The sequence below is a fragment of the Frieseomelitta varia genome, unplaced genomic scaffold, assembly GCF_011392965.1.
Source record: "Frieseomelitta varia isolate USP_RPSP 00005682 unplaced genomic scaffold, Fvar_1.2 scaffold_790, whole genome shotgun sequence".
Taxonomy (NCBI): Eukaryota; Metazoa; Arthropoda; class Insecta; order Hymenoptera; family Apidae; genus Frieseomelitta; species Frieseomelitta varia.
Window position 1 is genome coordinate 581337 of NW_025110579.1, and position 22968 is coordinate 604304.

General features: G+C 34.0%; 1 protein-coding gene and 2 long non-coding RNA genes across 5 annotated transcripts in view; 2 read left to right on the forward strand and 1 right to left on the reverse strand.

Annotated features, from left to right (window-relative positions):
• LOC122535937 (rho guanine nucleotide exchange factor 12) overlaps positions 1 to 22437 on the forward strand; it is a 35549-nt gene extending 13112 nt beyond the window's left edge. For all 3 annotated transcript variants that reach the window (XM_043667875.1, XM_043667877.1, XM_043667876.1), the window contains 17 exons: positions 40 to 138; positions 219 to 311; positions 385 to 578; positions 658 to 947; positions 1061 to 1237; positions 1386 to 1442; positions 7449 to 7584; positions 8012 to 8093; positions 8312 to 8364; positions 17210 to 17481; positions 17732 to 19018; positions 19098 to 19214; positions 19291 to 19467; positions 19598 to 19818; positions 19909 to 20053; positions 20303 to 20349; positions 20441 to 22437. In XM_043667875.1, coding sequence (XP_043523810.1) covers positions 40 to 138; positions 219 to 311; positions 385 to 578; positions 658 to 947; positions 1061 to 1237; positions 1386 to 1442; positions 7449 to 7584; positions 8012 to 8093; positions 8312 to 8364; positions 17210 to 17481; positions 17732 to 19018; positions 19098 to 19214; positions 19291 to 19467; positions 19598 to 19818; positions 19909 to 20053; positions 20303 to 20349; positions 20441 to 20539 — 3546 coding nt within the window. In that variant the 3' untranslated portion in view covers positions 20540 to 22437. The remainder of the gene's footprint in view (positions 1 to 39; positions 139 to 218; positions 312 to 384; positions 579 to 657; positions 948 to 1060; positions 1238 to 1385; positions 1443 to 7448; positions 7585 to 8011; positions 8094 to 8311; positions 8365 to 17209; positions 17482 to 17731; positions 19019 to 19097; positions 19215 to 19290; positions 19468 to 19597; positions 19819 to 19908; positions 20054 to 20302; positions 20350 to 20440) is intronic.
• On the reverse strand, positions 8968 to 9969 carry LOC122535955. Its single transcript, XR_006308304.1, has 3 exons — positions 9402 to 9969; positions 9126 to 9189; positions 8968 to 9044 (listed from the first exon to the last, which is right to left on the reverse strand). It is a non-coding gene; the product is annotated as an uncharacterized LOC122535955 (long non-coding RNA).
• Positions 13501 to 14732, forward strand: LOC122535958. The gene is made up of 2 exons (XR_006308307.1): positions 13501 to 13589; positions 13624 to 14732. It is a non-coding gene; the product is annotated as an uncharacterized LOC122535958 (long non-coding RNA).
• Positions 22438 to 22968: the final 531 nt, after the last annotated feature.

A 22968-nucleotide genomic window follows, 5' to 3' on the forward strand; every position in this document is an offset into this window, starting at 1 on the left:
ATTTTCTATTATCACTTAAAGTGATTCATATTATTTTAGTTGTTCTATTTAGTAACGGATTTGTACAAAGAAGGCAATGCAAAAGAAATGAGGAAGTGGGCGTATGAAATTCATTCTAGTTTTTTAGTACCTGGTGCAGTAAGTAATCTTTTTGAACATATAGATATACCTTTTTGAACATATAGACATTGTATTTAATTTAAAATTGTTTTATATAGCCTCTTCGTCTGCATAATGTAGACGAAAATGTAGCACATGAAATAGATGACGTTCTTTTGAAAGAATCCGATAAGGAAGAAATTTTACGAAAAGTATGTATTTCACAAAAATATCTATGCAACTATTTGTTCGATATGATTACATAAAATATTATATTTCTATTAGATTTTTTGGAAAGCACGTACACGTGCAAAAGAAGAACTGAATGAGCAACTTGCAGACTTTCAACAAAAGAGAACTGCTGGATTAGGTACATTATTTGGTCCAAGTGACGCTCAATTGGATGAAAGTGCATCTGATAGGACGCGTGAAACAAAAATCATAGAAACGTACCTTTTACCCAAAATGGAGCCTTATTTGTAAGTTTAATAAAAATATAATCTTTATTCTTAACACTTCATGGCATTTAACATTACACTATTATGTATAATGTTCCAGAGAAGATATTGAAAAAGAACATGTAGATTTGCGACAATTCACAACAGCAGCTGGTTTGGCAACAATATTAACAAAAATTTTCCAAGTCCGGCCAGTATCGCTTGACCGAGTACCTACTTTTGTCGCAAAAGATAAGTCAAACCTCAAAGCGCGTTTGCTTACGGGGAAAACAAGAAAAATGACAATCAGGGGTCATCATTTTGTCGCTCATCAGTACTTTACTATTACTTATTGTAATCATTGTCAACTTATCATTGGCGGAATTGGACCTCAAGGGTATTTATGTAGTGGTATGTATAATTTTATTGTTATTAATAAATTAAAAATAGATTTATGGTTATATATGGATATCGTTAGAATTAAACATTAAAACAATCTTTCCATCTTTCTTAACCTGCTTCAGATTGTTCTCTAAGCGTTCATCGCCAATGTGTTCGTGTAGTAGAAGAAAATTGTCCAGGACCATTGGTTAGAAAAGAAAGAGGTAACGATCGTATAAGTAAATTGATGGAACGTATTAGGCCTGAAAGGAAACCACCATCATCACACCATCATCATTCTCAAAATCACATGCTTCATGGTAAGTAATTTAAATGCATATTACATTCTAAATATTTCTAAGTTATAAAATCTACTTTTTTCTTTTTATGTATACATCTATTGTAAATAAAATTTACAAATATGAATGCTTTTTCAATATTATAATATAAAATATTTTATTATTACAGTTGATAAGATTAAAAGGAGCGAAGAAGATACTGGTGCATTGACTGATGGTGAAAATGGTAAGTCTGTTATTTGCATTAAACTATTTAATGAAGTAGTATTAGAAATATACATATTTTAACTGCGACAATCATATAAAACTTTATTACCTACAAAGTTCCGTAACTGTATACTGTTCCAATATATTATTTGCTTGTCGTTCCCATATTTTTATTGCTTTATCTTTAAATATATGCTCAGATTATTTTAAAATTTTTAAATGTTATAATAATGGTCCAGTTTATTAATTCGTGGAAGATAAAAAATATTATTTTTAATATATGTAGAAGATAAGAATATATTCATCTTAATCACTTCATTCGTTATATAGCGCGATAACTCATCAAATGCCATTAAATTTTTATCTACTTCTCAGAACAAAATCTACACGTAACACGTAAACTGTTGTACAAACAGATTCTATATGACTATATCTTCTCCAGATTGACAAAGTATGAACAAATTCAGTTTCTCATTAAAACATACATTTATCATGACAACAATATTTATATCAATTTGCAATTATATATGTTATACTGTAGTCGTAATTGTAACGCATATTTGCATTATGTAAATATAACTCGTGTAAGTATATTTTTTTTCTTTTTTATTAACGTTATCAGTTATCTCGCAGTTTACTGTCTTCATTTCGAATAAAGCGTTCCTTGACGAACGTAGGTCACACGTCAGCCATTATTACGATTGTTTGTCTCGTCTAAAGAATTTAATATTTATTGCAAATTAATAATAACTCGTATTTTCTCTCGTTAAAAAATAATTACAAAGCATACGATCAGTAGTGAAGAAGTATTATAAAAAAGTTGGTTGTACGAATATTTCCATTTCAAATATATTCGTCAGAAACTGTTCGTCACAGCTCTCGGTGGTTCTTTATCGATATCTTTTTCTCTCAGTTTTATAAGTTGAACGTGTATTACTTTGATAAAACGTTTTCATGAGAATGTGCAAGTGTTATATTTCGATCCAATATAAAACTATTGAGGATTATTTCACGTTTGGGAGTAGCTGCATTAAATTAATTAAATTGTGTGACGTCATGACAATTAATAAGAATATTTTCGTGTTGTTTAATATTTATACAATCGTCTAAAACGAAAGATTAAAGAGGACAGTGTCAATGTTGAAATACATAATGGATATTTCATACGTTTAAACTGGAGTGTAGGTAGTTTTTATCAAGTATCGTTGTTACAATAATCACGTTGCCCGATAAGAAAGTTTCGCAAAACGAGTTGTGCTCGTCGTGTAGTGTGCTCTTTTCTACTGAATTTATGAAAGAGAAGAGGAAGGAGGCAGGAACAGAGGAGAGGAAATCACGAAGAGGCCTAAAATCTCAGTCACATAGATTTGTATTCATAATTTGTTATCAAAATTATCGCTTAAAAATACACATAAGAATTTTACATAAATTTTTTAAATTATACAGAGAAATCAATCGAATTATACTCGCGACAGCTCAATTATCATTTCATCAACTTCATTTATTGTTTTCTCATTATCTAACATTAATTTTCAAGAATTAGAGAATCGTATATACAATGTCATCACAGTCAATCTTCTCTTAAATACAAACACATTAATTCATAAAACCAACGAAATACGTATGTAAAACGAGAGAAGAAAGGGTCTCGACAAGCCAGAAAAAATTCCTTGATAATCACTCTACTTATCAGCGTTTCTACGCCCGCTGAAACAACATAGGCAAATAAAACAAGGCGAGATTTTGACAAGTAGTATTTCTCGGTACTGTAAGAGGTGACAGCAGGGGAGAGCTACCCTTTAAGAGCGACTTTAAGTACATCAATATCTCGGAACACGAAGATCGTCCTTGATGCTCCCCGAGGGTTAGGCCGGAGGGCTTTGAAAATCAGAATCACACAGAGAGTGTATACTCGTGTGTAACACGTACACGTGAACGTGGTTGTAGAACGAACAGGGAAGCGGTTTGGTGGGGTCTAACCGGAAACCAACAGCAGTCTCTGCGGAAAAGAAGCGAGAGCGGCTTCGAGGGAAATTAGTGTCAGTTCGGTTGTTGCCGCGAGAGGTAGAGAAACCGCCCCGATTATTACTTTCTCGGTGGTGGAACATCGAGGTGTGCACATGGTCGAGGTGCAACAGTTGCGCGGTCCCTTGGAGGGGGAACCGGACTGCAACCCTTACCCAACAACCACCAATCCCTCACCCCTGATTGCCAGCTTTGCTAGCTTCAGGCTTTCCTCGGAGAGATGCAGGAGCAGATTCAATCGGAAGCTGAAGGGTGACGGTAAAGATCGCGTGAATATCTAATAATCCGCTTGGATCGAAGAGCCTCCTCTAGACGTATTTTATTTCCATGGTTTAATTCTTTTTATGCCTTTTTTTTCTTTTTTTTTTAAATTACGCGATGCTAGTGACTAAATCTTCTGGTTTTCGTTATCGTCGTTTCGATATCGTTGTCGCAACGTTCATGAGGAAAATATGAACAAAATTGAAATAGAATCAAGTTCGTGCTGATACATATATTTTTATATGAATATTATATATATTATTGGTAAAGATCGTAGATTAACTTAGAAATGATTTGAGTAAAAATTAACAGTCGAAGATTTCGTTATTTAATATTTAATCAGAAGAAGTTGCAACTTGCGACTTTTTTATTGTTCGTCTGTGTCTCAGAGCGTGATTCATAGAGATAAAAGATTCTTGTAAAGTATTGCAACAAAATACAATTCCCAGAATTGAGTAGAGTTATTTCTTTGGCACAATTAATCGAATCGTAACGTAAACGTGAACGGGAGATTCTTCGAATGTCAAGCGGATTCTGATCGTTCGAATTCGCGTGAAACGCTAGAAAAATATATCAATCGGATTAGGTTCGTCAGTGGTGCTCGAGAAAGTCAGCAAAGACAAAGTTGCAAAGAAAACGAAGCTGAAAACGATCAAGCAGAGAAGCGTGGTGCCACACATGAGCAAAGGCTCGCTCGCCGGTAAAGTTTGGGAAACTTTCGCTGCTGTGAGAAAGACACGAGAATCGAGCGAAATCATAGAGACAGCTTTGATCGTTGGTTTGGATCGTCTAAATGTATCAACGTGTTGTGGAAACTTGAACGATAGTGCGTTCTACAATGAGACCGATTCTACGAGCAAGCGTGACGACGTCGATACAAAGAAAATTAGTGGCGTAGAGAAGGAGACAGGTTTGTGTTTTATCTTTCGCGTCTGCTAAATGAGTGTGACCGGATGAACGTGAAAGAAATTAGTAACCCAACATTATATGGAATTGTATAAAATCTTTAATTTTTGCATAGAATGACTGTGTAAAATACTCTCGAAATCAGGAAATTTCTTGTAACAAGTGCTACTTGCACAAGTTTGATTTGTAACGTTTTAAAGGGAACTCAATTTATTTTGATAATTCGATCTTCTATAATATCAGATACATTTTAAAAGATTGCCGGTGAACTCATGATTGATCAAATCTTTATTGACAAACATGTTGAAAGTTGCGGAACTTTCGGAGCACCAAATGCTTCTATGACGCGACGGAATCGCAGAAGTTAAAAGCAGAAATTGCGAAGGTTTGACAAAGCCACTCGACGGAAATTTTTGCCGCGTGTTGGTCGCCAGATACGTTCATAAATTTTCCTTGTATCTATAAAGCCATATTGACGAGATGATATTGATATTGATGGCGTTGATTCTGTAGGCATCTCTGCCTTTCCTTATAAAGACACCTTCTAAACAGAACCTTGCGACTGTACAAATATTATGTATCTATGTATCTAGACGAATTTAAACCAGGAAAATGTATTGGAAATCGTGTTTGTGAAACTGTGTACGCAGATTCTAAGCTTCACATTTGTACGTGCTTCTACTATCATAGTTTCTTCGAAGAAAAATGTCGGTTCTACATCGTGAAAAATATTTCTAGATCTAAATATCCACTCCTTTTATTAATATCAATTTTTTGGTCCTGCATTGATTATAATATTTCATTGACAGTGACTTGTATTTAAAATGCAGTGTAATTCTTTTTTTTAACAAGAGTTGTTAATTAAATGTATGGGAGATACGAAAAATTCAATCACCGACGGCTTTCATTTTTGATTGGATTTTATTTGAATGATGGTTTGCTGTAACTATATGCGCGAGTATCTGTTGGAATGAGAGAAAGGAAAATAAGATAGATCCCGCACGAACGCAGACGGCAACGACAACAACGAAGAAGAAAACGGGAAGGAGGGGTTCACAAAACGGTTTCCGGCCTCTGCGACACGCGCCTACATCGCCCTATCTAAAAATACTCGAGACTTAAGCTTTTCCTGCGTTGCATCCCCTCAGCATACCTACCCCTGCTGATCTATAACTATCTGTCTGCTTACGGGGTTCAAGAGCACCAACTTTTTTACGATGGTATTTTTAGGTGGTACCGAGGCTTCATTGGATATTTATTCAGCCATTTAACTTTTTTTCCAGTCAGCGAAATGCTAACATCGCTGGTCTTTGATGATATCATTGACGAATTCGCTCGGGTTATTTGCCCTTCCTCCACGATCTTTAAACTTTATAGCGTTAGTGACGTTTAGTCGCGATCCATTCAACTTTTCAAACGATATAAGAAAGAAACGTGACAGAAGCTGGTTGGATTTATATTGTTGGACGTTAGTTTAATAGATGATAGCCTCTTAGCTCCTACCTATTCTGGCAAAACAATTTACTTACTATCGAATAATCGCTTATTTATTAACGAACGAAATTTTCTTGGACGAATTTCAAGTCGACAATCATTGACGAATATATTGCACTCGTATGTACGATCAACATAAAGATTTTATTAATTTTTATTAATTTTGCCAATTTAATTTAAAGTCTTAGTCCGCAGTATCTATGATCAGAGAATTATATTTGAATATGTTTTTTTTTTTTTTTTTTCAATCGATTCGATTGTTTTGTTAACGTGACAAATCGATCTTGATTTATATGTTTGTTTAGCTGAAGATTAAATGTAACCACCCTCTCCGCACGCGCTCTCATGATCTGCTTTTGCCCTGAGCCGCATTCCTTACCTGATAAGCCTCCACATAAGACTGGATACTTGGAGAGATGCCAGACATCGTGGTTCATGTTAATTCGATGTTCGCTCGCATCAAATAGACGAGTTAAATCGAAATATTCGTTTCATTTCCATTATTACTGGCGATAGAGCGGATCTTTCCTCTTATTACGTCGAATTTATGAACGACATTAATTGTATCTTTACATTAGACGTGCACTAATTTGCAAGAAACGAAGGACAGCGTTCTTCTTTAATTTTGCTGATTGCCTCTAATCGTTCGAATCCAATTACATTTCTTTTTTTTTTTTTTTTTTTTTTTTTTTTTTTTTTTTNTTTTTCATTTTATGCTTACACACTTATTGTAAAAGATGTGTATGAATTCCACGAAATTGGTGAAATTTCTATAATGACATTCAATTGCCTTTTGAGCCAATTCTTTACGAATTTCATGCATTTCAAAAGGACATTCTATTCTACTCTAGAGGAGGGAAAATGAGCGTACAGAAGTATAGTATCGAAAATCGATAGGTTCGCTTGTAACACACCTACGATGGCCTTTTTATGGTGCATTCGTGCGAATCAAAATAATTTAACTACCCTATGTCACAGATTCTATTGCGCTACGATTTTTATTTTTTTAATTTTTTTTTTTATTCTGATAAATTCCTTCACTCTCGATACAATACTATATAATAAACGCATATTGAGAACGACGGTCGATTCTTCGAACGCTACATTCAAACTATATTAAAACTCTAAAATACTTGTGTGGACGTCACGTGTAGAACAAACAGAAAGATGAAGAAAGATGTAATGGAACTCTATACAGTTGCTACTGATTGCTCTTGAATATTTTTTATTTTTAAATATAACGCAGTCTCATGCCAGTGTTTATCAATAATTAGTCATACGTATATATTAGACTAGCACACGTATTGAAGTTATTAATGAATATATTCGTTTGTTTCAGGAGAACATCGCGGGGGCGTTATAGCCGGAAACGCGCGTAGTAGTAGCGAAAGAGGACGCATTTCCGCTTACAGCGGAGCCTCTGATCACGCCGATAGTATGGACAATCCTTCCTCGCGGGAAGATATTTCTGAAATGTACGTTCTTCGTATTTGCACAAGATTGCCGAAAAGAACATTCTCTTTAAATTGCTTCGGATCCAATTTCATTCTCTCCATAGTAAATACGCAATTTCTAAGAATTCTTGCAACAAATCCTTGCGTTCCTTTCATTCATATATTTCATGACAGCAGTTTTTAAAACCCGTCGGATAAAACAAAAAAAAGTATCACACAAAATTTGTTTTTAAGCTAATTTTCGTCCTGTAGTTATTTTGTCAATTTTATAACGTTTTATTTATTGTTAGTTTTTCTAAGATGTGATTTTCCCAAGACGTAAATTTTAGACTTTGATTTTAGTATCATAAATTCATTGAATCGCGTTTTCATTTCATTCGCGCGCAATCGCTTTAGCTCATTTCTGTTATAGATATTAATTTACGCTTTATTAATTACGATTACTTAGGGTCCAGCAAAATATTTCCAGTAAGCCAAAGACGTCAAACATAAACAGGTCTGAAAGTTACAAGGAGCGGATACATCACAAGGTAAGAATTCCAACAATTTTTAGTCTGAAATGTTTCTAGTATAGTAACGTATAAAACGGACGAATTAGCATCCCGTGACACGCAAAATATCAGTTGAGTTTCGCGAAATTTATTATTAAATAAATTTCGATGAAACAAGATTTCGTTTCGAACGACGTGATTTAGTATGGGTGTTCGGTATGTGCCTCTGAGTATCATTGCGACTGTTTTCATTGCAGCGACAGCTACGAGAAAAGAGGAAGACCAGCGATCCAAACCTGTCCAAAACAAAGTGAGTACACAACATTTTATTTATGAGTACACATTATTTTATTTATTAACGTATGCGCACGATGATTGATAACGCATGTCTCAACTTGAATTTCCTGGACGAAAAGATTCTTAAATTATTAGAGCTAATTTTTCATAAATTCATCATTATAAATTTTATAAATTTTACTTCAACGAAATACTCACGAAACAATAAACTATTTTTCAAACTGTCTCAACTGCTCAACTGTATCAAACTGTTACTGCTGCTTTATTACGCAATTGTATAATTGCCAAAATAGAAACGTTACGAAGATCGGCACTATTTCCAAACGAATTTGGATTTCACATTGATGCCTACGTACCATGAATGAGGAGTCTTTACCGAGAGAAATATGTTGTTATGCATGATTCTTTCTATTTTGCTGAAACTATTTTAAAATTCATTCAGCATCGACATTAATCGATGAAATGACATGCATACGAAATTCCATCATTTTAGTTCAAAATTATTCAAATTTTTATACTTTTTCTTCTTTCTTATGCTTCTTTATTTTTAAACGCTAAAGTATAGTGAATTTGCTCAATTTCTTTCTGAAAACAGTTAATGACGATAAAATTGTATATGTAAAAGTTGTACCGTTGTTGGTATATTCCAATAGCCTTGAGACATCATCATTTGCCGTTCTGTATTTCACGTGTCTGCCTGGAACGAATAAATATAGAGTGTGTCTGAAAAGTTTTGAAGTTGCGTAAATAAGGAAGCGAACAAGAACGACGTACGTATATACATATCCAACAATTTATTCTAACATTTCATCGCTGATATACAGACTGATCGGACAACCTGTACCAAAAATTTTTAAAACGTATTATAAATTTTCAAGGACAGCGCGATAGAATGTGATAAAAATTTGTTTACCATTATATTTTACTATTTTTGAGTGTTTCACTTTTACGTAATATTAAAACTGATTCACTCACCAAAAATAATAACACTCCGAATCCACATCTCACAGATATCTCTCTTTATTTATTATAAAAAGCCATTTCGATTACCTTATCTTCACCAGTGTGATTTCCGAAATTATCTTCCACAAACAATTCCAAGATATGTCCGAATTTTCAAAATAATCTACCAGTCTACGTCACTTCAATTTCTCATCATTTTCATCTCTTCTTTCCTTTCGGTAGAGCCACAGTATCGGATGCAAAGTTTGACCGATTCGCAACGATACGTGGTTCGGAGGGTCAGCTGGAAAATCTATTCCCGGCTTTTTACTCGGGCCTGGAATTTTTCAGACACACCGTGTATAGATTTTTGGCAGGGTCCTCCTGTTCTTAGCCGGTGACTTTTCGTTTCTTGACGCTCTAGATCCGCGTCCACGTGCAAACGGCGCAGACTCGACTCGTTCCTCTTCCTTTGGCAAAGGTGTGTATGCCAGCCAGAAGGCCTTCAGTCTGACGTTAAACGTTCAATTCCGCGGATGGCTATTGCGTCGCTTCGACAGTACAAAACACCCACGCGTTCACCCGCTCCGTTTGTCCGAAACACATCGAACACCGCTCCTCGTTTCGCGATTTCCTTCTGCCTGCCGGCTCGACTTCCGCTCAATCGCCTCTGACGATCGCCCGCGTTCTGCGTGAAACGGAATCTCGTCAGCTCGTTGGGGTGCCTGTCGATCGACTTGTAAATCGATCGAACGATCGCATCTTTTGTGCGGGATAAATTTTTTTTCCTTTTCTTTTTTTTTTTTTTTATTTTGTACGTTCGGATTCACATCAGAGAAGTGATTGATTAGATGATAAAATTATTCGAGATCTTAATTATGATACTATGATCAGCGCAACGTTCTAATTGAAATTTTAGCCGACAGTAATTAAGCAGCAGCGGTTGAAAATCGGAGGGAACCAGAGTAGGTTTTCATTAATTCAAGAATGAACAGACGATGATTGTGAAACGTTGGCAGTATTTAAATACACGGCAATCAGAGTTGTTATAATGTTGCAGTGCTTTTTAACATTCGAATAAGATCGCGAGAATAAGTCGATTTTATTAGTTTTGTTATAGAGTGTTTAAACGTTGTAAATTATTTTACAACAAAGAGATTCTCTTAATTTTCACTGAAAAATGATTTTGGCAATGTCGTGGAAATTTCGAATCATTGTCCGGTGATTTCAATGCCTTTTCTTCGAGCAATGAATACTGAAATCTTTCACATACAGTTTTTAAACATACCTCGTAATATATGAACATTATGCAAGTCTAGAGTTTTAGCTATATTTTCATTTAGATTTTGTTTTAGCTATATTTTTGAAAGGTAAACGTTGAATTGAAATATATAGCTGGCTTTCAAATCGTGAAAAATTTAAAAAAAACATGTGTAGAGCAAGCATGATACAAAGCATTAGCTAGCACCGTGAGATAAAAATATTTAAATTAGTAAAATTAAAGGAAGTTGGAATTATTCCTAAACTACGCATCTGGATGTCACTCGCTTTAACCGCACACAACATTCTGTCATTTGTACGGTACACATCGCGTTATAAATTGCTTAATCGTAATTCCAACAATCCTTTATTGAAACGTTTAGTAACATGAGATGGAAATTGAGAATTTTCAAAGCATTTACGAACGAGAGGAATACATATTTTTTAAATAATCTATTAATTAGCAAAATCTTATTATAACGAGTGCTGCAATGCTAATAATAGAAAATCAACAAATCAACCATGCCGACTTTTCATAATCATCTATAAATCTTGGCATAATTTCTTTTAAATATCTAAAGATATTAATATTTTATCGGTCGTTTTGTCTTATTATAATGTTCATATTACAGTTTACAATTTCCAAGACCCATTGTCGCTAACAATAACATCATTGAAATCATTACGTCGTAATTAGCTGTGTTTTTCCTCTTTCTATAGCTCGTTCATTCAGAATCCAAACCTTTTCGTTCGTTGGGAAGATATTTGAACAAGTCAAATCACTTGTCGCGAATTGTTCATCGAGTATCAGTCTGTGAGCAAGAATAGATGCACACGAGCGATATGATTTCGCTGCATCAGTGACGCTGCGTCAATGAACGTGATAATGTATTTTGGAGTAGTTGTATTTTAATCACTCCGTGACATGGATCGAGTTGAACGCGTGCATTAAAAAGCAAAGAATCTCTCGTCCAACTTTTTGTTCTTTTTTTTTTTCTTATTAGATTTAAAGTTCTACCAAAACTTTTATATTTTCTGTTAACACGGAACTGGATTCATTCTTTCATTACCCACTTTTCAGAAGCAAATTTTTTTGATAAAAAGTTTAATATCCAAAAGAATGCATTTAAATTGGAGATAATATTTTGACTTGTTAATAGCACCACATTGTAATTTATTAATTTTATTAGTCACTATATTCACGAGTATTAAGATCAAATCACATCGTATCTCTCGCATGCAGTAATCTTCAAGGATTTAAGTCAAATGTCAATTTTCAATAAAGGACACGGAAAAATGGCTATTGCTTCGAATCCAATAAATCTGCGATTGATCTCGAAACGAATTACGCTCTCGAGTGTTTTACGATCACTGACATAATTATTTTTTACTCTTCACTGTTTTTCTTTCTTTTTCTTCATTATTATTATTATTTTTTTTTCTTCTGAAAAAGCTGCACGAGATTATACAACCTCGCAGCAACTGCAAAGTTCACTTTTACTCGATGAAGCATGAAACTACATCGCGGGTCTTTGAGACCGCGGTTCGATAAATAAATAACCCGCGCCGGTCTCTTCGTCATTGTCACGCGTTTATTTCTGGAGGGACGTGAACGATAGTAATTTTGTGATATCATTAATAAAAATCAAGCCGCCGGCGCGTATACGTATTTCTTTAGCAAAAATACACGGTGCAGGAAGGTTCGCGACTAATGCGTTGGTGATTTAATGATTCAAGCGTGAGAGACACAAGACGCGTTGTAAGTACGCGCCGGTGATATGAATGTTATAAATCCTCTTTCTTGAAAGATGAAAGTCTCTTTATTTCTCGTCCCGTAATTTTTCAAAGAGGGATCGCGCTTGCGGAGAATTCCATCGTGTTTCCCACTTTATTTTCGTTTGGTCCGACAGTGTCGTCCCTGCTTGAACGTTGTTCGGTGAAATATATTGGAATTTAAGGGGGTATTCTAGTGTGAAGTGCGTATTTTTTTAACTTCGTTAAGGAATCTTTTTGCAAAGAGACTGTTATACCTTTTGCAGTTAAATTGACAAAGTTTGTTTGTACGTATTTCAACGGCGTTTTAAAATTTTTTGGAACAAAAAAAGTTAAAATTAGTGGCATACTCTCAAACATAGCCGCTTGGTGTCCATGATTCCGACCATTCTGCTTGTCAGAAATAAAAAAAACGTGAATGTTCCTTAATTAGTATGAGTTTGGCTGTAGCAGGTACCAAAACAAAAGAAGAAAATCGGTAATTAAAAAAGTGACGACACTTTGAAGCTCGATTATCGATTTTTGTGAAACTTCGGAAACCTAAAAAAATATAAAAAATAAAATGCTTTGGTTGATTCTGGTAGGAGCTATAGTCACACATGTACTAAATGCGTACTTAAAATTTTGAGTCAATTGATCAAGTAGATTTTGAGATATCATGGACATCGTTCTGAAAAACATAGTTTCCAGAAAAATGCCTTTAAAAGTTTAGTATTGCGGTAACAATGACGCTAGTTGTCGCGTCCTTCAAACAACCATAATTTCGTTAATTTTAAGAGTTCACATGTAAGGTTACAGAGATTTATTTTTGAAACTATGACTACTACTTTAAGAATATGCAAAAAGAAAAAAATCGACTTTTTTCAAAAGTTCACACTAGAATACTCACTTAATTGGATTATCGCGAATGTAGAAATTACTGCAGATATGTTGCGGATGAGTAGTAATTTGATAGAAAAAAATGTTCGTTACTTTTGTTATCTTTATTCTGAGTTCTAAATAAAAAAAAATTTTTTTTCAATCTGCCATTGACATTTTGTATTAGAAACAATCGCTTGTATGACTGATAAAACACGTAGAGATGTTGTAGTACACGTTGAGATTTAATTGAATTATCGTGAACGTAGAAATTATTGCAGATATTTTGTCGATAGCTAATAGTTCGATAAAATTTAAATAGAAAAAGCAATTTTTAATCTGTCGTTGATATAATTTTTAAGGACAATTCGTAAATGTTTGAATCGTGGATTAAAAACAAGCGTCGTACGACTGTTCGATAGAACTTGCAGACGGACAGGGTTGGATCCTATTTCAGCGAAATACATTATAGTTAATTACTCTTTTATAGCTTTCTCTTCCGCTAACAACGGACACCTTTTATTTTTTATCGTAGCCTAGCTTTTTCTCATTTGGTCGACTTATTGAAACATTTGTTTCCTTTCGTTAAACATCACTCCCTTAATTATTATATGTTTCCGAGTAAGAGTCTGATAGGTTTGAAAAGTTCACGACGAATCGATACGTAGCTTGGTGATGTACAAAATCGATTTGGGAGCCAATTAATTCATTGAAAATTATTAATTTAGTATGAACGCGTTTCGCATAATGAAAGGATAGGTTTCTGGGAATGGCGGTGCAACATACGACTCGTGTCGCAATTAAAATCAATCGACAATGATTAGAAGATGTTCGTGACACTGACGAATTTTCTTATCCTCTAAGAATCATCTCTCTTATCTATTGATAATTATGCATTTGAATTGAAAGCAAATACCACGATGTCTAACGATGTTATTTCATTTAATGTAATTCTATAGCTTTTTTATATTTCCTAGTTTGAAAGAATAAAAGAAAAGAGAAGAAAAGCTTAATGCTTCTGAAGGGTTACAGATAAATTGCAACGCAATAGAGAATTTATTCCCTTCATGTCGCATACACATTTTTAGTATAGTCGTTAATACCTCGTGGCTATTAGTACGATTCACATGAATTAGCCGGCTAATGCATCTGGTTTTAAAAAGATCGATGCGTATAAATGGGCAGGAAAAAGAAAGTGATCCGTTTTGTATCGATCCGGTCGTAGTACGTGTGCACGGCTGTAAACGGGGGACAAAAGCGATATCAGGCTACGGATAGATGTCTTGCCCTTTATTTTTGAGACAATCGATACTTTCGAATCGATACGTCGGCTCAGTTTCTTTTCCAGCCTCCTTATCATTCGCCTGCGTCCGTTTTTTTTTTTTTCCCGTAATCGGACTCGTCGCTGCTAATTTATCATTTTTGAACGATTCAGTTGTGTACATTTTGAAACTAGGCCAATGACAATTAACTGGGATCTCTAAATTAACGGCAGCTATTCGAATTATCGATAATTATTAATCAATAAATTCGTTATATCGCAATAAAGGAATTATATTTCAATTCTTAGCTTAAAAAAAAAAAAAAAATATTAAAATTAGAAAAAGAGTTAGATTTAGAATTGTTAGAATTATAAGAATTAGAGTTAAAGTTATTGGAAATTATTATATTTATCTATTTAAATTATCAAAATTATTAGAATTAGAAGAAAAATTGTTCAAGAACGATTAGATTCTAATTCTTAGCTAAAGAGATCGCGCTGATTTGGAAAAATTTGTCGCGTCGATAAAAAAAAAAAGCTCGGTTTTCGTACGCTTACAAAAATTTCATTGAGCAAACGTTTGTTGAAGGAGGCGTTAGTGCATGACAAAGAACTACGTCGATTTTTTTTTTTTACTCTTCGAAAGAATAGAGGGTACCATTGATGAGAGTACGTACAACTGTGTGCACAAGGCAGTGTATCAGCCATAAGTCGTTTCTATATCTAGAGGGGTTGATTAAAGTGATGAAGGAGCGGCTTCGATAAGGCTTAGCTTGATCGACGTCGATTAAGTTCTCGTTTTTTACTCGGTACACCTAGTCCAGCTCACTATTCGATTATTCCAGATAAATAAAAAACACTGAAATCTGATGAAAATCGTTCACCGATTGCACCTGTCTCTTGCTCCACGCCAAGTGTCATTTCCATGCGGTTTTGTTTTACGTGGATGAAAATCGCGTAAATGAAATCTGTCAGTACGAGAGATAAGCTAGGAAGAGAAGCTGTCGTAAATTATAAAAATTTTTATATATATAGGCTCGCAAAAAAAAAAAAGAGAAAAAATTGTGAAATAAAATAAAATTATAATCAAAATAGATTTTACTCGTTATCATTGTCGATGTTTTGCTGGGAATCAGTAAACTTTTTTTTTTTTTAATAAGGTGTAAGATATAAATTAAAGAATGTATCTCTAGATACGCACTCATTGAAAATCTCATTCTTGCATATATAGATATGAACATGCACATGTCTTTAGACAAGCGTTCATTAGAAATCTCATAGATCTGGCGTTATATATCTGGAAATAGTCAAAGCACTGAAAGGATTTCTGTAAGATTCTGTCGCCCTTTGGTAGTCGTTTTGAATCTTAATGGAAGGAGGTGCAAGCAAAGGCATAATAAATGCGACAATCCAGCCAAAATGTCAATGTACTGCCAACCGACTTTTATCGTGGAAGAAAACTCGCAACCTTTAAGCTGATGAAATCTTTTAACATAACAGCTTCTATCAATCCAGTTACAAAACTCACTTGCCAACAAATTATTTTAACAAGCTTATTTTCACACGTCACTGCTTAGGGAATCTCATTTAATCTAATTGCTGCTTATAATTGACTTATAACACATTACAACAGACTCACATAAATAGACAAAAATTAAAATTGTGGAGTAAAAATAAAAAGTTCAATTTCAAAGAGTATGACAATTTTAACTAAATCTAACATTATTCTAAATTTATCATTACAAAGTTTAATCTCTCGTTTGAGATTCTGAGTCGTTATAATAAAAAAACAAAAATTCAGTGGAATTATTCGTGAACGTAACACGATATTCCTTCATTGGGGAAGTCCCGCACAAAAGTGTCCATAGTTAACATCACGTTTACAGCGAAGGCGGCACATGCCTGCCAGCTTTATCCCATCCAGGAAGCCCTTTAGGGCTAAGGAGATATAAAAGATGAGACAACGTAGTTGTCGACGTGTCCGTCCTCGACCTAATTCTCGCAACGAAAATTTAACTAGCCCAATATCCTCCACGGAATCGTCATCCCCTTTCGATCAGTCGAGCGACATTTTACCAAGGTGCTCGAACATCGAGGAACGGCTACCAGAACTTCCTAACGACGCTTCTAATCACAAGAACGTTAATGAACGTCGTACGAGATCCGAGAGGTATTCAATTCTTTCTTCAACGCTTTGTTCACCTTTTGGTAAATTTTTCAATCTGTGTGATTGACACTCTGATATTGATTTCCGCCGACAAGTGTACAACTTTTATATCATTATTTAGTGGAGGTCAGAAAGTGTAAATAATTAAAAAGAGATTGAAGATTAAGACATGTAGTGAAGTTTGATTTGATGAGCAGTTAGAATTAGAATTTAACAGAACTATATATAAGAAAAATTCTTATTATCTTATTACATCTAGTGTAATACTAAGGTATAATTGACTAAGTATACAAAATCGATGAAAACGTGATGTATTTCTGACTTTTCTTTATACTGCCATTAAGATTAACAATTATACAAAATAAAAAAAAAGAAAAAGATTAGACAAAGCAAAATATTAGAATTAAAAAAAAAAAAAAAGAATATAGCAGCCTTTGTCGTAAGCATCCTTAGTCTAATTTCCAAGGGAATCTTACGAAGCATAATTGGCGATGACATCAGCGAATTTGCGTATAGGTATTGAAAAGGTTTCAAATGGCTGTGCTAGCTGGTACAGTTTAAATGTAGAATGCTTCATTCGCTAACGATTGACTATAGGGCTGGTTTCAGTGACTGCGAACAAGCTGGGACATTCCCCGGGAATTCAGCGGGTAGTTCGTCGAACAGCAGCTTGTCGACGAGAAGTTTGGACAGTCCGAGTACCAGCCTGGAGCAGGTACACCCAGCCACTTCTGCGACCAACACATCGACCTCGTGGGACAGCGATGTTGATGTCGAACCAGATCCACCCGATTGGAGCCAAGGCGTTGCCGAGGATGTACTCGCGCGCCTCAGCAACGCGGAGAAAAAGCGACAAGAAGTTATCAATGGTTTGTCTTCATTCTAATTGCATTGTGACATTTATGAACGATCTTCCTCTCTTCCTCACGTTTTTCCTTAGAATTTATAAGTTGCTTTTGACGTGATATAGTTGGTATAGAAATAGGGAAAGTAGCACGAAACAATAGAATTAATTTTTATTGAATTATTTTGTACTTTTTAGTAGAAATGTATTCTAGAACAAAGAATAGCTCAACTTATTGTCAATTATTCGTAATTTCTATGTGTTTCTTTTTTCAGAACTCTTTCACACGGAGCGATCTCACGTGCGGGCGCTGAGAGTATTGTCACACGTCTTCCACAAGCCGCTCCTCGAATCTCAAGTACTTCCGTTAGACCAAATACAGTTACTATTTTCCAATTTAGACGAAATGGTAACGATTCATTCGCGCTTCAATCAAGCGATGAAACGCAAGAAGAAAGAGAACCCGTGCGTTGGCGATGTCGGCGATCTTCTTTTAGAGATGTTCGACGGCGAGAACGGAGAAACCTTCGAGAGAGCCGCATCCACCTACTGCGCGAAACAGCAAGTAGCTCTGGATGCTCTGCGAGATCGTCGTCGCAAAGATCCGAAATTAAATTCCTTCCTGAACGAGATCGAGGCCAATCCCCTTTGTCGAAGATTACAGCTCAAAGATCACATCCTGACCGGGATGCTTCGATTGACTAAATATCCTCTACTCTTTGAGAATTTGGCGAAATACACGCCGGACAGCAATGAAAAGGAGAGAGCCGCAGTTTTGCGAAGCCTCGACCGAAGTAAGGAGATTCTCAGTTGTGTTAACCAAGCGGTACGCGAGGCTGAGGATTATCAAAGGTTGGCAGAAATCCAACGTACAATTGATAGATCCGCGTTCGATAAATTCGATCATCCGACCGTACAGGAATTCAAGAATCTGGACATCACGAAACGTAAATTAATCTACGAGGGTCCATTACAATGGCGTAGAACCGAGCAAAACCGAGCGAAACCGGTTGATTTGCACGTAGTGCTGCTCGATGACACAATACTCCTGTTGCATCGACAGGACGAAAAGTACCTGCTGAAATTCATCAACCCAAATCAAGCGAACTCGGTGTTGAGCCCTATTGTGAAAGTATCCACCGTTCTCGTTAGGCATAACGCCGTGGATAAAAATTCTCTCTACTTGGTCAACACATCGCAAAATGGAGCGCAAATTTACGATTTGGTCGCAGCTTCGCCTGCAGAACGAAAGCAATGGTTTAAGCACATCTCCGAGGCAGCTGAAGCGTACAAGGCTCGTGATAAGCAAGGTAGAAGACCTACTCCACCTACTACACTGCCAGAAGAACCTGGACCTACGATCGAAGATCCTTCTTCAATGGAACACGACAATATTCCTAATAAAACTGATCAGGAACAGGAACACGAATCGGAGACAAAGGAATCCGTGCAAGATACTAGCACGGAGCAAGAAGAATCGCCTAATACTCCTGGACCTGAAATCTCAAGGACTGATCAAACGAAACAACAACAATTACACTCGTCTGAACAATCAACGACAGGTTTCGTGATTTGTGTGATGATTTAAAATGTCTGAAGTCTTTCAAATTATCTTATTTTTAAAATATTTTTTCTAATTAGTTACAGGAGAACCATTACGATTGGTCACTTGCACACAAGCATCGTTAATCGATCCGCTTGAAGTTCACGTAGAAGTACCACCTGTACATGTTGCGGAACCGGTGCTTACACCAATAGGTATATTATTTGTTAACATAACGATTTATATGTAGATATTTCACAAATAACGTGATTATTTTCTCTGAATTTTCAGAATGTCTTAGAAGAAAAGATGAGATAATTAAACAAGCTTTAATCGAAAAACAGTTATTAGTAGCAGATATATTAAATATTCCGAAAGAAGATTTCGAACATGTAGCAGACATGGCGTCCGAACCATCAAGCATGGAAAAAGAACCTGCTGAACTTATACTCGCTGCTATTAGTCAAGGTATTTTTATTAGCAAATAATAATTGTTTTATCACTATATGTAAATTATTTTACAGAATAAATTCTTTATCTATTAATTTTACAAATATCTTTAAAAATATGAATATTTCCCTCCTTTTTTTCTTTACAGCGAATCAATTGGTAGGAATGTTAAATTCTGCATTAAACGTGAGTGAAACGGAAACTGTTCTTGCATCGCGTGGAACCTCGACATTAGCAACACCACCAAGTTGCGAAGCGACTGGCTGTCCATCATCACGAATGCATTTTCATCCTCAGCAACCAGCGATATCCATTGCAAGTTTACAACCAGTGTGTCACTCTTTAACCTCCCAATTGTCACAATTACTGGTAATAATTTGCTTTTTAACAATAAATCTATACATTTAAAGTCGAAAAAACATAATGCTTTTTAAATAAAAATATATTTTCTTATTTTAGGAAATTATAAAAGAGAGGGAGGAGGAACGGGAAACACTAAGAAAAGAATTACGCAGAAGCAGAGAGCGTCTTCATGCTTTTGATGCAGATATGCAACGTCGTGAATTTTCAGAAACATGCACCGCATCAAGCCAAACGGAACCCAGTTAGTTCTTTACTTTTTTAATTTTTTAGAATATAAGTTGATAAAATTTGTTGATCTACATTGGCGACCGTATATTTACGTACGATTAGCAAAATTAATTTTTATTTGCTGTAATTAAGAAAACTGCAACGTACGCAAGTAGCTGTCCGTTACAAGATCAGTAACTTGAATTACAATTCTTACAAAGTACTTGATTTCCTGAAGTAAAAGGATTCTCTGTTAATTTCTTTTCTTTTTTGTGATTTTTAGGTGAAATTTTAAATACGGATAGCAGTATTGATGATCCCACTCGTGATGTAAGGAGCATAATTTAATATGCTACTGAATCCAATTTCTTACTTCTTATATTATTCTCACATTATAAATTTAATGTTACCTTATTCACAGGAATTTGTAGATGCACGTGGTGAATCCGAAACAAATGAAGAATCAGAACACATGGAACATGAAACAGAAACAATAGTAATGGGGGATAGTGTTGGTTGAAACGTGCATAACATTGTATTAAATAATGTCGACCAGGTGCATTTCACGAGCAAGATCGTTTCCGAATGCTCATACTGGAAGAAATCAAAATTATGTAAAAAATGACAAATGGCGAGTAGCTGTTTATGGAATACAATAATATTAGATACATATTTACAGATGGGTCAATGATTAATCATACCTTTGCCAAAGATTTTATGTAACTGGATCTACATGACGTAATAACATATGCCCATACGTCGTATTATATCGATGACTGGAAATTACATCTACAATTTTTTATTGCCAGTAGTATAACGATGCAATTTCTGAAATAATATGGTGAAGGAAATGTTTTCGAAAAAAGTAAAGAGAACTCGAAATAGATTGCTAAATTTACTCAAGTTTAATCTCTCTACAATATATACATAATTACGCAGATTAATAATTTAAGTAGGAGCTTTATATGATTATTGAAGAATTCTTTTACTGTGGATTATTTTAAAATCTACACTGTTATAGTATTCTGACGATACTTATTACTGTATAGAAGTTGTTACACCGTGTCTTACATGACGTCGATTTCTATAAGATATTGTTTTATATATATCAATTTGTATACTGAAAATCTTTCCTTAAGATGCTTTTTAGGAAACAAGTCAATTCTTTCGAAGTTACTTTAAAATACTTATTGTTAGTGCATTTTATACAGAAACATTTATGTAATTGTATTGTACGCCTTTAGAACAATTTAATCGTTCATCTCGAGAAACATACTTTTTGTGATCTGATACGGCATATTTGGAACCAGCTGTGTTATTATAATAATCTAATAGTTATGACATATAATTTGCATTTATCTAAAGATATATAACCAGAAGATACGTCGATATTTCAACATATACAGAATAACAATTCTCGACGCTATATTATTATTGAATAACACTTTCACGTACTTTCCTTATATTCTGTGACCAAATGTTCAGGATATTTAATCCAGAGGCGCAAATGACGATTTTAAATCGGTTTTCTAAATCGTATAAAGTAAAAAGCAAATGTGTTTGTATTCTAATATTTATTATTATCATGACTATAATTATTATTATTGAAATTATTGCTGCCTTTAAGTATTATTTTTACAATTTATAGTAATTTTAATAATAATAATTTAATAACTACAATCGATAGAAGAGAACTTAAAACAATGTGAAAGCCAATTCGAAAAGAAGTTACTACTAAGAAAAAGAAGAAAAATAGCTGAATCTCATAGAATGCTAAGGAACAACTCAATTCTATATTTTTATTAACGTAGTTTACATTAATAATATGTTGAAAGTACTGAAATTTCGATCAATAAATTTCTTAAAAACTTTATTCTTAAATTAAGAAATATTAAGTTAAAAGATATATTTAAGTTTTAAAAGATAGAAAAACTATTAAATTATTAAAATTTATATAACTATATTAATACAATGTATTAATATTGTGCAATGTATTTCATTATATCGTTTTTGTACAGTATATTAATACAGTGTATTAATTCATATTTTTCTTTCATTTCTTTTATCGATATTTTCTTGTTTAATTTCTTGTTTTTTTTCCGACTTTTTTAATCTTTTTCTTAAACGTATAACATGAAAAACATGAGCATTTAACTTGTCACAAAATCTAATATAATGAATTAGAAAATTATGTTTACAAAGATAATTAAAATCTTTTAAAACGTACATTACTAATAACAAAGTTGTAATAAAATTCAAACAAATATTTGAAACCAAATCATTGTAAATAATAAGTAATCCATAAAGTATAAAATTAATCTGTATTATTATCTATCTTGTTGCATTAAATTATGAGTTGTATAAAACTGCAAATCATCTTACTCCTCTTACAATAAAAGATTTGCACATTTTAGTAAAGATTTAGAAAAATTACGAAATTAAAGTATCTGTGTCCATGCCATTTACGTAAACAGTAATAATATTTTTTATTGTATAAAATTCTATAAAATGAAAAGTTAAAATTACCCAGATGAAAATTAATATAAATAATCAAATGCAATAAATTTTGTCATATAAATAATTAATGAAATTACGAATTTGTATGTATTTTGTTAACTTCTCCATATTATTTACTAATGGCATTTGCTTTGCAAAATAATATTTGCCTCTTGGTGCTATAGTTGCCTAAATGAACACAATCAAGTTCCTCTTTTGAATGTAATGGAATTTAGGAATAGAAATAAGAAAGCAAAAATTTGTATACTATTTGTAGAATCCTGAACATGACTGGTAACTTCAAAATTATCAATATTCAAAGATAAGAAAAAAAACGATAACTAATATAAAACATTTTTACAAACGAATTTATAGTAAATAAATATGTACAATCATGCATAGATGAAATGCTATAAAAAATATTTTACAGCTTTTTAATTAACATTAACATTG